Consider the following 16,994-nt stretch of genomic DNA (forward strand, 5'->3'; position numbering starts at 1 on the left):
AACTTTGCCTTGTAAGAGGTATTTATTCTTATGTGGTTTTAGAGCCCCATCAATTGTAAAATATATAGGGGACACATTGGAGTGGCAGCAAGTCTCAAATGGTTGAGCATTTTGTCATGGCCTTTTTGTCTGTTTTGCCCTGTAGTTGCTGCCAGTTTGGAAGCTTTTGTTAAGGCCTCTAGAAGTGTAAGTGATATAAAACACAAAATATTCATTAAGATCACTTTATTGGTCAATTACACACAAGGTCCAACTGAAATTTAACTTCTGCTTAAAAATAGACACGCATATATATGTATGTTTTGAAGAGGTGTGGGCACACAGGGAGCTGTTGTTGTGGGGGGTTAGGTACCTTGCTCAAGGACACCACGGCAAGCAACGGAATCTAGGATTTGATACAACTCACTTCCCAAAAGATTTTTGGGGCAAACTTTCCAAACTGAAGTAGTTTGATGCTGATCTACTTATCTGGGCGCTCAATCCTGATTGTAGGGATTCGAACTGGCAACCCTCCGGCTGCTGGCTCACCTCTCTAACCGTAAGGCTACCTGCCGCCCTATGCTGGAATCTGTAAACATTTTACCTACACTGTAAAAAAAATACTGTTGTTTTCACGGTATCTTACTGGCAGCCAATAACCTGTTGGTTAATACAAAAAAAAATACAGGGTGGTACCATAAATTCCAAAGAATGTACTGTTTAACCAAAGTTTATTTGGAATTTACGGCCCGTAACTTACAGGTAACTGTCTGCCAGTAAATTACTGTAAAAACAAGTTACTGTTTTACAGTGTAGCAGCTAACCTGCTTGCACCAATCCCGTAATTACAGTAAACTACAGTGAAATGCAAACCCCTCCTCTCAATGAATTTCATTAATTAATTCATTCATTCTGATTATTTTTACCATTAAATACAGTCAATTCTATGGTATTGTACTGTGTGTCATTACACAGTACTTGCTTTGATACTGTATTTATATTACAGTAGGTGTACTGTAATATGAAACACAATGTTACATGCCACTGAGCTGCCTATAACTTGCTGTCAAATTCACAGAAAACCCTTTTCAGTGCAGCATCACTCCTAGAACAATGCAACAGTTCCGTTCCCAATAACTCATTTAAAGGACCCCCCAGAGGAAGTTGTCGCCACTATTTCAACATAATTTCCTGTCCTAGAGATGAAATGCATGTTTAGGTTCCACCTCCGAAGAATGATGAAGGCTACTTATACACATTCAAGAATTAGGTGTGGTAATTTACCAGTGGAGTTGATGAACATCAACTAATAGGGCTAGCTAGCATGCTAACCTTATCTAGATAGCTAACTAGCTATTTTGCTAACCTTATGTAGCTAGCTAATGTTATCTGTTGTTGGATATAAAAAAATGTACTACACCGTATTCAAAAGATTAGCCAGCTGGCTCTATGGATGGTTCTGGAGCTGGATTTGTCATAAGCATTGATTTAGGGAAAACATTGCCACAGATGGCAACCACTGTCCTATCTTTGACTTCGCCATCTATTGTTTTCTCCAAAGTTTTGTCATCTTCATTACGGCTACGAATCCAGCATAGAAATAGTTATAAATAATAAAATGAAGCGCTGGTAATATGGAAAGATAGCTGATATGCGTTTTTCTACATTGTAATGGACCGCGGTACAGCTGCGGTACAGCTGCGGTAAAGCAAAGCCAAGTCAGCCCGTGCTCATGACTCATGGTTCTTACAAATGATAGGCTACAATGACTTTGCTCATGATCATGCACGCCAGAAATGACACATAACTAACTGTAAGTTCCTTCTTCTTCTTTGGTATTATGGCAATCTGCAAACAGATGTTATAGGTGCAGACTGCCACCTACTATATTGGCTGTGTATCAGCCTACTATTCTGTATTATAAACGGGGTGGTTTGAGCACTAAATGTTGATTGGCTGTGGTATATCAGACCGTATACCACGGGTATGAAAAAACATTTACGTTTACTGCTCTAATTACGTTGGTAACCAGTTTATAATAGCAATAAGACACCTCGGGGGTTTGTGATATACTGTATGGCCAATATACCATGGCTAAGGGCTGTGTCCACGTCCGTGTTGCGTCGTGCGTAAGAACAGCACTTAGCCGTGCTATATTGCCAATATACCACACCTCCACGGGCCTTATTGCTTAAATATGAATTCATTACACTTTGTGCAAAATTACCAACTAACCCTGCACCCATTGAAAACTCACCACTATTCCACTACTTTGGCCCTATCTGATCCTACTCCAGGCCAGCAGCCTGGGAGGACGGGACACTGTCGTTCAAAACATATTTTCTGCAGTAAAACCTCGTACACCCTGTGGTGACCCATCATTCAGGGCAGGTAGGGCAAATAAAATAAAAAATAAAATATATACACTACCAGTCAAAAGTTTTAGAACACCTACTCATTCAAGGGTTTTTCTATTTCTTTCTATTATTATTTTAAAAAATGTACCCCGTTTTCTCCCCAATTTCGTGGTATCCAATTGGTTGTTACAGTCTTGTCCCATCGCTGCAAGTTCCGTACGGACTCGGGAGAGAGGAAGGTCGAGAGCCGTGCGTCCTCCAAAACACAACCCAGCCAAGCCGCACTGCTTCTTTACACAATGCCCACTTAACCCGGAAGCCAGCCGCACCAATGTGTCGGAGGAAACACCGTACACCTGGCGACCGCGTCAACGTGCATTGCTCCTGGCCAGCCAAAGGAGTCGATAGTGCGCGAGGGGACAAGAACATCCCTGCCGGCCAAACCCTCCCCTAACACGGAACCCAAACCGGCTACACGCATGCGCCATTGTGCACCATCATGCATAAATGTATTTTGTCCCCCCTCACCAAACGCGATCACAACACGCAGGTTAAAATATCAAAACAAACTCTGAAACAATTACATTAATTTGGGGACAGGTCGAAAAGCATTAAACATTTATGGCAATTTAGCTAGCTAGCTTGCATTTGCTAGCTAATTTGTCCTATTTAGCTAGCTTGCTGTTGCTAGCTAATTTGTCCTGGGATATAAACATTGAGTTGTTATTTTACCTGAAATGCACAAGGTCCTCTACTCTGACAATTAATCCACACATAAAATGGTCAACCGAATAATTTCTAGTCATCTCTCCTCCTTCCAGGCTTTATCTTCTCTGGACTCTATATTGCGATTGGCAACTTTCAGAAATTAGGTGCATTACCACCACCGTCTTTCAGTCACCTACGTGGGTATAACCAATGAGGAGATGGCACGTGGGTACCTGCTTCTATAAACCAATGAGGAGATGGGAGAGGCAGGACTTACAGCGCGATCTGTGTCACAAATAGAACTGACTTCTATTTTAGCCCTTGGCAACTCAGACGCTCGTTGACGCGCGCGAGCAGTGTAATAATTGAATAATATAGATTTCTACATTTATTTTGCAACGCGAGCGCACGGCGTAGTCAGCCTGTAACCCGGACGTCATTGGGCCAATTGTGCACCGCCCCATGGGTCTCCCAGTCACGGCCGGCTGCGACAGAGCCTGGATTCGAACTAGGATCTCTAGTGGCACAGATAGCACTGCGATGCAGTGCCTAAAACCACAGTGCCACTCGAGATGCAAGTGTTTTTCTTTATTTGTACTATTTTCTACATTGTAGAATAATAGTGAAGACATCAAAACTATGAAATAACACATATGGAATCATGTAGTAACCAAAAAAGTGTTAAACAAATCAAAACATATTTGAGATTCTTCAAATAGCCACCCTTTGCCTTGATGACAGCTTTGCACACTCTTGGCATTCTCTCAACCAGCTTCATGAGGTAGTCACCTGGAATGCATTTAAATTAACAGGTGTGCCTTGTTAAAAGTTCATTTGTGGAATTTCTTTCCTTAATGCGTTTGAGCCAATCAGTTCAGTTCCATCACTACCATGGTAGTGGTGGAAAACAGAAGATAGCTCTATTTGGTAAAAGACCAAGTCCATATTATGGCAAGAACAGCTCAAATAAGCAAAGAGTCCATCATTACTTTAAGACATGAAGGTCAGTCAATACGGAAAGTTTCAAGAACTATGAAAGTTTCTTTAAGTGCAGTCGCAAAAACCATCAAGCACTATGAAACTGGCTCTCAAGTCTAAGTCCTTAGTAAGGGTAGACATTGAACATTTATACCCTTTGGGTCCTGCCATAGAGTTACATTAGAAGAGCCCTTGAGCCAAGAAGCCAAGAAGGCTCAAGGTCATTGGCCACAGATAAAATTACATCAAATCACGTTATATGTACAGTAGCTGATCATGTCAACATCTTACTTTCAAAATCTTAGCTAGCAGTCATCATCATGAATCAAGTCGACAATCTACTGGCAAATCCTTTTTAATCCTTGTCAAATGAAGAGAAATAATGACGAGAAATAATAGATAAAATGTATCGGTGATCATCGGCCATCGGACATAAACATTACACAACAAATTGGAAATCGCATATTCAACAAAGAGTGGTTTGGAAGGAATCAGTGTTATTTGAAGTGTATCTTTTTTGACACGCAAAGACCCAAACTGGTTCACTCTAATAATTTGGTCTATTTTCACCTCTTAATTTCGCCTACTGTTCTAAGTTGGTGGTGCACATGTAGCCTATAACCTGTTTTAGAGAAATGTAATCATCGAAAATGAGCTTTCATTGTCTGCTTATATGCCCCCTTTTATTTATCCTATGGTTCTGATTGGTGTACAGGGAGTACACTGGAAGAACAGCCCATGTTCTGAATTCTGTCCCTGTACATTTCAAAAGTGCTGAACAAATAGTTATATTGACTACGTCCGTCATCACTCGCTTATTAATGTCTTAATCAAAATTACGGTTTGCCTCTTATCCGCTTGTGGTCCCCTTATGCCATAGTTTGTACATCTCAATTGTCAGTAGAAACCACATTTGTTTAAGCAAGTTAGCCATATCAGCTATATTTTTTTAAAGGCAGTAAATAAGGATGAATGAACTGTTTCGCTGCCAGACAAGGCTCCGCTAGGTGTAGCAGTGGTAAGGTGTTGGGACAGCTGTTGGGACTCTGCTGTTGGGACAGCTTTATGTAGGCCCTAACCGTTTGTCACCGTTATAGTGCAATTAATGTATTGTTTAGTGTTGTGTTGTGTAGTGGCTATGCTGGCATGCATCCCACAATTTTTTTTTTGCCCCACCAAGATTTATCTGCTAAAATCGCCACTGCGTACACCCAAGTACTTCTCTAAAGCTTCCACCACAACATCTATCCTCTGTGATTTACGTTCCAGTCCTGCGGTACAATTGACAACCGTGGCCATGAATGCCAAAAAAACAACCTTACTGAAGCACATTATTCCTATCACTCTCTATTGGCCTCGGTCTACTCACAGGTAGCCTCTTAAGATCCCTCACCCTGGACCCATCTTTCTCTACTACTCTCTTCACTGCCTCATCATACGACACCTTCTGTACTACTCTGATCCTGGAATCCTCAACCTGCCTTTCTCTCACCAGACACCTCTGATCTCCAGCACCATGGGAACCCCTACAGTTTACACACACAACTTTTCTCACATCTAGGAAACTCCCTCATACACACTGCTGCCACATGACTATAAGCTTGACACGTAAAACAACGTCATGGATTCGAGACAAAAGCTCTCACGGGATAACTGACCCATCCTAACTTAACTTTATCTGAACTCAGTAGTACAGATAGTGTCTTCTCTGTTTCACCACACTCTCCACTGGGTCTGCGTCGCACCAAACGGCGGGTGTCACAGACACTGCGAACTCCTCAACACTTAACACCACTCCAGTTATCACTCCTTTCAGCAGAGCCCTGCTCCAGAGAGGAAATAAAGTCACACTTCTTGTCCTACAAGTTCCTTGAATGTTCTTTTGCATGTGCCTTTTCAATATCTGGATAGACACTTTTTTCTAGCTAATGTTACACCAATCAAAGCAGTGGAGCGTGTAGTGAAGAATAACTTTTGTGGTCAGAACCATTCATCTTGGGGCGATGGGGGGAGATGGTTTGCAAAATGCTATCATCTCACGCAATTACACAATTGATAAAATTGTTATATACACTACCGTTCTAAAGTTTGGGGTCACTTAGAAATGTCCCTGTTTTCGAAACATAAGCACATTTTTTTGTCCATTAAAATAACATAAAATTGATGCCAGCATCCCTGAGTCGCCTCTTTACTGTTGACGTTGGGACTGGTGTTTTGCAGGTGCTATTTAATGGAGCTGCCAGTTGAGGACTTGTGAGGCGTCTGTTTCTCAAACTAGACACTCTAATGTACTTGTCCTCTTGCTCAGTTGTGCACCAGGGCCTCCCACTCCTCTTTCTATTCTGGTTAGATCCAGTTTGCGCTGTTCTGTGAAGGGAGTAGTACACAATGTTGTACGAGATCTTCAGTTTCTTGGCAATTTCTTGCATGGAATAGCCTTCATTTCTCAGAACAAGAATAGACTGACGAGTTTCAGAAGAAAGTTATTTGTTTCTGGCCATTTTGAGCCTGTAATCGAACCCACAAATGCTGATGCTCCAGATACTCAACTAGTCTAATGAAGGCCAGTTTTATTGCTTCTTTAATCAGAACAACAGTTTTCAGCTGTGCTAAGATAATTGAAAAAGGGTTTTCTAATGATCAAGTAGCCTTTTAAAATTATAAACTTGGATTAGCTAACACAACGTGACATTGGAACACAGGAGTAATGGTTGCTGATAATGGACCTCTGTACGCCTATGTAGATATTCCATAAAAAATGTAGCCGTTTCCAGCTAAATTAGTCATTTACAACATTAACCATGTCTACACTGTATTTCTGATCAATTTGATTGTATTTTAAATGGACAAAAAAAATGAGCTTTTCTTTCAAAAACATGGACATTTTTAAGTGACCCCAAACTTTTGAAGGTAGTGTATATATATATATATATATATATATGTATATATATATATATAGAGAGAGAGTACCAGTCAAAAGTTTGGACACACCTACTCATTCAAGGGTTTTTCTTTATTTTTACTATTTTCTAAATTGTGGAATAACAGTGAAGACATCAAAACTATGAAATAACACATATGGAATCATGTAGTAACCAAAAAACTGTTAAACAAATATATTTTAGATTCTTCAAAGTAGCCACCCTTTGCCTTTATGACAGCTTTGCACACTCTTGGCATTCTCTCAACTACGGTTCCTAGAGGGCAAAGTAATCCTTGAGTAGCGCCACTGGCCCCTAGGAAGCTGTTGTTCGTCCGACATAAATACTGATCCTGGGGCTTACCCTATTCCTGAGGGATTGTTCACAATGCAGAGACTGTTACCCCCTGAGACACTTTCCTCCAGGGTGACTCCTTTAGGGAAAGCTGTTTCTTCACTGTGACAAGGTTCCTAGGGAGACACTGTAAAGATTACTGCTTCGGTGCATGGCAAACTGATTTGGAGAGAGCGACCACTGTAAAAGTGGAGGGAAATGACTCGTGGAATGATCCTTTGGACCAGATTTCTCCTGAGAATGAAGTTCCTTCGATTGGATTTATTCCCCGCCATGAACATCCACAGCGAAAGTGCAGTTGTGATAATCACAGGCTTTAGACCTGAATAAATCAAAACACTAACTATGTTTCCATCCAATTGGCGACAGATTTTCATGCGAATATTCTAAAATTTGCATTAAAACAATATGCGCAATTTCCCACCAGATGGGTTTACCATGAATTTGACTTGTTGCGGATAAAAGGCTGTGCGTGATGATGTAATGCACATAAATACATTTTGCGGTTAAATTCCCATGCATTGAATAAAAAATGCAAGTTAAATGGGTTTTCATCGCATTTTCAACTCCACTGATGGTTTTCTCACCACAAATGTTGAGTTATATAGCATGTGCCCACTCTGGTATTGGCACTTGTGCTCTAGCCAACAGCTCACAGATACAGTGTGGGTATAGCCTACATTATGAGATAATTATGGACAAAAGAGCAAAACTATTTGAATTTGTCAAACGGCAGCTAAACATCGATGATGATGTGACCAGAATAAGACCCTCGATATTTATTGGAAAGGAGCATCAAGCTCACCACCTTGCACTTTCCCCACCCTGTGAAGTTCATTATAACTATAACTTATTTAATCTGTAGCCTAATAAACTGCATGCTTTCCTGACAAGTTGTAGTGGGAGGACCACACGTCACCGCGTGAATCCAAGTTTACTTCGATATATATGCTTATTATATAAATATTTGTCCATAAAAGCATTTCTACCGACATTTCTCGCATAATTCATTTTACCGGCAAAAAGATCCTAACCTTGTCTAGCATATTTTGTTTTGTCGACAATTGGAACGTTTACTGACACATTTTTTGTTTCCATCAGGCGTTTTGACATTCTTTATCCAAAGTGTTTGACTTGCATAAAAAGGTTGAATGGAAACCTGGTTAATGTGGCACTTACATCCACACAGTGGCACACAAGGGATGTGTTACATCCACACAGTGGCACACAAGGGATGTGTTACATCCACACAGTGGCACACAAGGGATGTGTTACATCCACACAGTGGCACACAAGGGATGTTTTGCTAGGCGCCGGGAGGTGCTTCCATTTGATATAAAAAACAGATTTAAGTGTTCTCAGTTGGACATGCAAATTTTAATCCAAATAGTTTTTCTTTTCAATCAAAATTATAATGGGTTTGACACAAACTCTAGGCTGTTTATTTCTCAATATTACACTGATGTGTAATATTGTCTAAAACTGTCACAAGAGGCAAAAAATGATATATGCAAATTGCTAATCTGCATGACATTGTTTAAAAGTTCGACCCAACTGATTGTTCGCAGCTGGTGTATTTTACATAGTTATATATCTTGGCAGTAGATGGTGGCACTTAACTATAACAAAACTGCACACACATCTGCACACACATTTTGTTTCACAGTAATACTAAATAGCAGGCCAAATTGGCTAGCTTAGCAAGTCTGTCATGCTTTGATCATACAATACCATAAAGGAAGTCATACTAAATGGGGTAACGTGAGTATCCCAGTTCAGAGTCTTTAAAAGTGCATCCTTCCTTCCTTCCTTAAAGTAATCACTGATTAGAAATGACTAGACAGGTGAAAGCTATGTGGTGGAGCCCTTGCGTTCACCTGTCAAATCATGTCTAGCCAGTATTCTGTCAAGAAAGGAAGGACACACTTTTAAGAAACTGGAATTGGGCCAGTGACCAGTGGTCACCATGCGGCATGCTGGGAGTCGTAGTGCCGAACCCAATTACTCACTGTAGTCGCTGTTCTCGTCCTTGCTGCCATCGATAGAGCCGTCCGGCTGCATCTGCAGGTAGAAGCCCTGCTGGCTGAACAATCGTGTCACGATGCCTTTCAGCTGCGGCTCTGAAACAAAGGACAGACCCCCACCACGCCCCACCCCCCAGGGGCACATCAGACCACACCCCTATCACTTCACACCTCGCCACTACTGCTCACATTGACAAACTAGTAAAACAGATGTTGGGGATGTGGTTAACGGTAAAAAGCCTGGGTGCCAGATTGGGGTCAGGGGTTAGAATTGACTTGGCGTAGAACAAGAAAATTCAAGAGAATCAATGGGTGGGCCTCGTAGTCACGACAGTAACCTATGCATCTTAACTGTTACCTTGTTTTACTGCCAAATTGCTAGCTAAGGTATCTCCTAACATCTATCTGACAAACTGACCCTTCGAATCCGGATGCATCTGTAAAAATGATGTAAATCTACTGCACTCTTGTAGACTGGTGATGTTAATGAGTGGTTCTTGAAGGTAATGATATCATCTGACATGTAATACAGTATATTATGGTGCAACAGCAACTGGCCTAAGTTTTGGGGTTTTGAGGGTTGAGATTTGCCTGTTCTTCACAATTTTTATCAGATGATTGCCTTGTGGGAATATTCAGATTGTCACCGTTCCTTACCTTTTAACCTTTTATGTGCTTAACTGAACTTTTGCGTAAATAATGAACTGATATTTGTCCAAAAACAACAGTTGAGCAACAATCATCTCAAACTGGTATTCTGCCCTAAGTAACTGTTTGCTCCTAGATGGGCCTGGTAACGTTGGTGAGCCGGGACTTCATAATGTGGGTTTGAGTAACAAAAATCCACAAGTGTATGTTGATTGTGCCTTTTAGGGCTTTCAACATCACAACTGATCCCCCAATCAAAGGCTATGGTTATATCCTGAGGAGAGTCGGCCCAAAATGTTATACCATCTATAAATAACTCTGAGTTACCTTCCAACTTGGTGGTGCTGATGATATTTGGAGGAGAGCCGAGCTAGCGCTGGGCTCAGGTTGCAGCAATCAACACTTGTGAGGGAGCAGGTGGATACGGAGTTTTAGCCCAAGGCTATGGGAGTCTTCTCTCCCAAGGCAAGAAAAAAAATGGATGTGTGAATGAGACTGTTTATCGTTGGGAAAGAGGTGGGGGTGCTAGAAGATCAAGTTGTGAGAAACAATAATCTGCGAACTCTCAGGAATGATTCACATGCCGTTATTTTGATTGTGTGGATAGTTTCATTTCGATGGAGCTCATCACCAGTAGCACTTAGCAGTGAAAATAGATTCTGAGAAAAAACTATCTTGCATTTGGGATTTTTGGTCGTTCAATATTTGGCCTTTATGAAAGCACGTGTTAGATTTGGATTGAACAGCAGAGGAATGAAAGGAGCACCTACAGTGCCTTCGGAAAGTACTCAGACCCGTTGACTTTTTCCACATTTTGTTACGTTACAGCCTTAGTCTAAAATTGATTAAATAAATAAAAATCTTCAGCAATCTACACACAATACCCCATAATGACAAAGATAAAACAGACTTTGAAAAATGTTTGTTAATTTATAAAAAATATATACTTATTTACACAAGTATTCAGACCCATTGCTATGATACACGAAATGGAGCTCAGGTGCATCCTGTTTCCACTGTTCATCCTTGAGATGATTCTACAACTTGATTGGAGTCCACCTGTGGTAAATTCAATTGATTGGACATGATTTGGAAAGGCACACACCTGTCTATATAAGGTCTCACAGTTGACAGTGCATGTCCGTGCAAAAACCAAGCCATGAGGTTGAAGGAATTGTCCCTAGAGCGCCGAGACGGGATTGTGTCGAGGCACAGATCTGGGGAAGGCTACCAAAAAAATGTCTGCAGCATCGAAGGTCCCCAAGAACAGAGTGGCCTCCATCATTCTTAAATGGAAGAAGTTTGGAACCACCAAGACTCTTCCCAGAGCTGCCCCCCTGGCCAAACTGAGAAATCGGGGGAGAAGGGCCTTGGTCAGGGAGGTGACCAAGAACCCAATGGTCACTCTGACAGAGCTCTAGAGTTCCTTTGTGGAAATGGGGAAACTTCCAGAAGGACAACCATCTCTGCAGCACTCCACCAATCAGGCCTTTATGGTAGAGTGACCAGACGGAAGCCACTCCTCAGTAAAAGGCACATGACAGCCCGCTTGGAGTTTGCCAATGGCACCTAAAGACTCTAAGACCATGAGAAACAATGTTCTCTGGTCTAATGAAAACAAGATTGAACTATTTGACGTGAATGCCAAGCGTTACATCTGGAGGAAACCTGGCACCATCCCTACGGTGAAGCATGGTGGTGGCAGCATCATGCTGTGGGGATGTTTTTCAGTGGCAGGGACTGGGAGACTGGCAGGGACAGGATCAAGGCAAAGATGAACAGAGCAAAATACAGAGGTCCTTGATGAAAACCTGCTCCAGAGCACTCAGGACCTCAGACTGGGGCGAAGGTTCATCTTCCAACGGGACAACGACCCTAAGCACAAAGCCAAGACAATGCAGAAGTGGCTTCGGGACAAGTCTCTGAAAATCCTTGAGTGGGCCAGCCAGAGTCAGGACTTGAACCTGATCGAACATCTCTGGAGAGACCTGAAAATAGCTGTCCATCAAACCTGACAGCGCTTGAGAGGATCTGCAGAGAAGAATGGAAGAAACTCTCTATATACAGGTGTGCCAAGCTTGTAGAGAAGACTCAAGGTTGTAATCGCTGCCAAAGGTGATTCAACAAAGTACTGAGTCTGAATACTTATGTAAATGTGCTATATCCTTTTTATTTCCTTTTTATCCTTTTTTTTATTATAAATTAGCATACATTTCTAAAAGCCTGTATTTGCTTTGTCATTATTGGCTATTGTGTGTAGAATGATGAGGGGGAAAAAACAATTTAATCGATTTTAGAATAAGGCTGTGACTAAATGTGGAAAAAGTCAAGGGGGCTGAATACGTTTCGAAGGCTCTGTATATTGTGGAAGTGATGCTGCTTATGGAGTCATGCAAAGGTTAATTTGAAGCACGGTTGAAGTTAAGACAGTTCTGATCCAACTGGATCAACCATCGTATAATCTGTGAAAGTTTAAAATAACCATCATCAAACTGAGAGTAAATGGAAAGTCGCAATCTGGAAAAAATGAATCCTTCACTTTGCCTGAGCTAAACAAACAAAATTGTGTTTGGATGCAAGTTCATTATTCAATTGAATTTTCTTGGTCTTTAAATTAAACAAACCATTCATTGATCAAGATCAGATCTTTAGAGGTGTAGCGTGAACATGTGGATGGGTTCAGATAGGGCTGATGGTGTAGCATCAGAATCATGGCTAGTGTCCACAGTGGATCTGTAGGCCTCCAGAGCTGGTCCTGGAGCAGATTAGTGGCATTCGATCCATACTGTAGTTGAGCCCAGGGTTGGCCTGCAAGCTGACCTCGCAGCAGTGGAGGTTCATGTCGCCTCAGCTGTACACTATTCTGTCCATCAACCTACAACTCACTTCCCTTGGGGGGGGGGTGGAGCCATCAATCTCTGGGACAGGCCCGGCATCATCCATCATGGGTAGGGCAGAGAGAGTGGGGGCTAGCTGGGGGGGACCTCACTAAATCACATGTGATAACTGCACTTCTGTAAATAAAGGGCTAAGTAATCACTGACAGCAGAGCACGTCAGCTCCATTCAGAGGGGCGGGAAACAGAATGAACGTGCGTGTTGTGCGTTGTGTTGTGTGTGTGTGTGTGTGTGTGTGTGTGTGTGTGTGTGTGTGTGTGTGTGTGTGTGTGTGTGTGGGTGGGTGGGTGCGTTTACGTGCAAGTGAAGTATGCTGGTATGTGTGAGAGGAGAAAGAAATAGAGAGCGAGGGAGTGTTTAAGTATGAGTTTGAGAGAGACGGGTGGACAGTGAAGGAGCAAATGACCTGTTTTTGCACTTGGGATATGCCTAGTATGGGAGAATGTGCCTGTGTGTATGAATGCTGACTGGAACCATTCAAAATTGCACAACTTTACGTGTACCGATGCAGAGACATACACAGGGACATTTGGGTATGTTGACAAATGGCGTTATGACCATGAAATGGTGAATGATCACCTCAACTACTATCGTCGACAAGTTAGACAGGGAAAACACAGCAGGTCGATGCACACAAATAAACAGACCGTCACACAGCAATACTCCACATGTGACATACATGTTAAACACAAACAAAGACACACTAGAGGAGGAAAACGAAGAGAGAGAATAAAAACTGATCGGACACATACGAACTGAAAGACTGAGACAAAAAAAAACGAGAGGAGGGAGAGAGTAGCCAAGGACAAAGAGACTAACTGGAAGAGAGCGTTACAAGGAATAAAGACAAATACAAAAAGAAAAATTGAAAGCATAGTGTCAAACAAAATCAGCAGAGGGGTCACCGGCACCAGACAGGTGTTATAAGCTATCACCCACCCACCTCCCCTCCCTCGCAACAGGGGTATCGACATGGGCGCGAGATGGGGCGGGGGGTGAGACGGGAAAAAAACACAGCACACACGGATGGAGGCTGAGCTACTGACCTAGCCTGCCGCCCTTACGGGACACCTGTGGAGGTTTGGAGGGTGCATCTTACGGGGGATAAAAGGAAAAACAAGATTCTTTTAACAGACAAATTCCTCCAGCATTGGCTGTTTGTCAAAATGCTCAAATCATTATAGCAGTATAGGGATATGAGGTAAAGGACATGTGCTGTCTGTCTGTCTGTCTGTCTATGGTCCAGTTCGGTCTGTCTGTCTATGGTCCTGTTATGTCTGTCTGTCTGTCTATGGTCCAGTTCGGTCTAACGGTCTATAGTCCTGTTCTGTCTGTCTGTGGTCCTGTTCTGTCTGTCTGTCGCTCTATGGTCCTGTTCTGTCTAACGGTCTATAGTCCTGTTCTGTCTGTCTGTGGTCCTGTTCTGTCTGTCTGTCTACGGTCCTGTTCTGTCTGTGATTCTGGTCCGTCTGTCTGTGGTTTTGGTCTGTCTGTGGTTTTGGTCGGTCAGTTTGTCTATGGTTCTGGTCTCTCTGTCTGTGATTTTGGTTTGTCTGTGATTCTGGTCTGTCTGTCCGTCTGCGTTTCTCTTCTGTCTGTGGTTTTGTTCTGTCTGTCAGTCTGTATTTGGTTCTGGTCTGCCTGCCTGCCTGCCTGCCTGCCTGCCTGTCTGTCTGTCTGTCTGTCTGTCTGTCTGTGGTTTTGGCCTGTCTGTCTGTCTCCCTGTCTGACTGTGGGGATGGTGCACCTGCTGTACATCACATGACAGCCTTTGGTTAGATAAGGAGAGGAATGATTTGCCCGTTCCTCTTTATCTGTGCACCAGGAGGATGGGAAGAATGATCCCTTAGCATAGTAGGAACGGAGCCTGTGTCCATCAATACGGCTGGGTAGCCTCTTAATCACTATAGCTACCTCACTAAACTGCAATAAACATCCCCACTGCAATAAACATTTACCATTAAACATTTAATCTCAAAAGAGCCTTGGTGCACTGCGGTGCAACTTATCTTCACTAAGTCTCAATTTGCATTCATTATTGATATCTTTAAGGTAGAATTATTCTACTTGGCAAGGGAGATGTAAAAAAAAATCCGGATTAAAAATATATGTTAATATATGTAAACCAATATTTGCCTTGCCTTCTAATAGAAATGCACAGCATTTGACTATATGATAGGATGGCAATAATGGTGCCAAGATAAACGATCATTCTGACCACAGCAATATAACATACATATTGGTAACGTCACAACATATACATAGTTTTACATTGAGGCTGATACGGTAGGATGTGGGTAAACTGTTGTGTCTTGCGGTGGTTCTCGACAGAGCTATGTGAGCTATGGAACAGGTGGAATTTTCGCATCGCATTCTCAGGCACCGCGGATAAATCTACCTGCAGCCTTTTAGATAGGCTAGCTAGAGCCTTCGACTGCGGTAATGCCTTAGCTCGGCTCGGTCGAGGGACAGGGGGAACCGCTGCACACAAAACTACAGCACTGACCTGGTCGCCGCCGAGCGGCTGGTCTTTTCTTGCCACTGCAGAAACGGACTTTGCTGAAGACCCCCAAGAAATGCCGCTCGCATATGGAACGTGGGTCTTTGCTGGGGCTGGGGCGCCGTTTAGTAGTGGAGACCCGGTCACTGTTTGACTCCCTCGCCTGGCGTTTCTGTCGGATCAAGGAGCTGGCGATTGCGGCCATCTCCCTCGCGGGCGAGCCGAACCGAAACCGAGCCCAGAATCGTTGGACAGATGTCGAGTTGTGTGCGACTGTTTGGTGCAAAAAAGAACCGGGTGGAGAAAATCGAATTTACGGTCCACGGGGGTTTACTCAAATGTCATTCCGATCCCCTTTAGAAATTCCACCAAGTCCCGCGCATCATCGGGCTTCATACTGCATCCTGGGGAACAATACCAGCCTACAGTCACAAATTCCTTGCAGGGAAAGCGTCACATGCCATTGACTCATAAAACATATGCCGCCAATTTACGCACGGATAAAATCATGGCTACAAAATGTAGGCTATTAAAAAAAAAATGTTACAACAGTGGTAAATAAGTTTGTGTGTTGTCGGAGCGTGCGTGCACACAATTGAGTCCCAGGTATTCCAGTTGAATGGCGCCAAGTCTGACAAGATCGACCGTCTCCCTCTGTGCAATCCTCATTTGCACGGAAAGTCGGTAAGTGGCAAAATATCCAGCACCATAATGCATTCGAGACACCTTAAACTTCACTGTAAACAATTTCGTCAACAGCTGCGTTAATGCAACGCCTCATAACTTTTCAACGTATTAAGCCAAATACAACGCCGAATGGAGAGGCGACGAGAGCTAGGCGACTGTCTATTTGGCTGCCCCACTTGCTCCCGAGGACTACGGGCATTTGTGCCAGCGCGCCAGCCGCTCTACCAGTAGCAGACCCAGCGAGCACAGTCGGGGAAAGATAATGGTCTGCGAGAATGCAGCAGCAACATGGTGATTGGGCTTTTACGATGTGAGAAAACAAATATGCGTTTTGTTGTTATTATTTGTCCGTAGGTAGGCTATAAAGATTTCCCAAAACGCCTTTTTTTCTTATTGCCTACAAAACCATTGGTGTAGCCAAAAGGAGTATTTCCAATGCGTTCCGTGTGGATGTGTGGCGTGTGCTCTCGCCGACAGGCAAGCGTGAATGGGCTCACCTTTCGATCTCTCTCTCACTCTACGCAATCATACGTGATTGAGGTTTGGATGAGGAATTCTCTGGGGCACAGAAAAAAATGAGAGGAGCACGGAGAGAGCGAGAGGCAGGAGGGGCAGCGGAGCAAGGGAGAGAGTGTGTGTCTGTACACGTGCCTGTTAGAGAGAGAGAGAGAGAGAGTACGTGTATGCGTAAGAGAGAGAGGGTCAGCGCGGATCTCCAAAATAACGGTGTGCTGTGGTCGTCCCTACACCCGGCCAACCCCAAACTGTCCACGAATTTGAGACGCACGTCGGCACCACATTTTTTCATGGGACAATGGGACTAGAGTCTTTCTTCAGTTTGAAATGGAGCAGTGAAGAATGTCATATCATCTAGTGCTACAGAGACAACTTGGCCCAATGGTTTTCACACTATACCATTCAAATTCCATTGGTTTATGAGT

General features: G+C 43.0%; 1 protein-coding gene across 2 annotated transcripts in view; it reads right to left on the reverse strand.

Annotated features, from left to right (window-relative positions):
* The window catches only part of LOC106568709 (fibroblast growth factor 12), a 47,335-nt gene extending 30,573 nt beyond the window's left edge, over positions 1 to 16,762 (reverse strand). Inside the window, exons 1-2 of one of the 2 annotated variants that reach the window (XM_082960718.1) lie at positions 15,319 to 16,762; positions 9,307 to 9,417 (exon numbers count right to left, since the gene is read on the reverse strand). In XM_082960718.1, the coding sequence (XP_082816844.1) occupies positions 9,307 to 9,417; positions 15,319 to 15,571 (364 nt within the window). In that variant the 5' untranslated portion in view covers positions 15,572 to 16,762. Of the gene's footprint in view, positions 1 to 9,306; positions 12,179 to 15,318 lie in introns of those variants that run through there. The other variant, XM_014139284.3, reaches the window with a different exon arrangement.
* Between the last annotated feature and the right edge of the window lie 232 nt (positions 16,763 to 16,994).

The sequence above is a fragment of the Salmo salar genome, chromosome 14, assembly GCF_965601325.2.
Source record: "Salmo salar chromosome 14, fSalSal1, whole genome shotgun sequence".
Classification (NCBI taxonomy): Eukaryota; Metazoa; Chordata; class Actinopteri; order Salmoniformes; family Salmonidae; genus Salmo; species Salmo salar.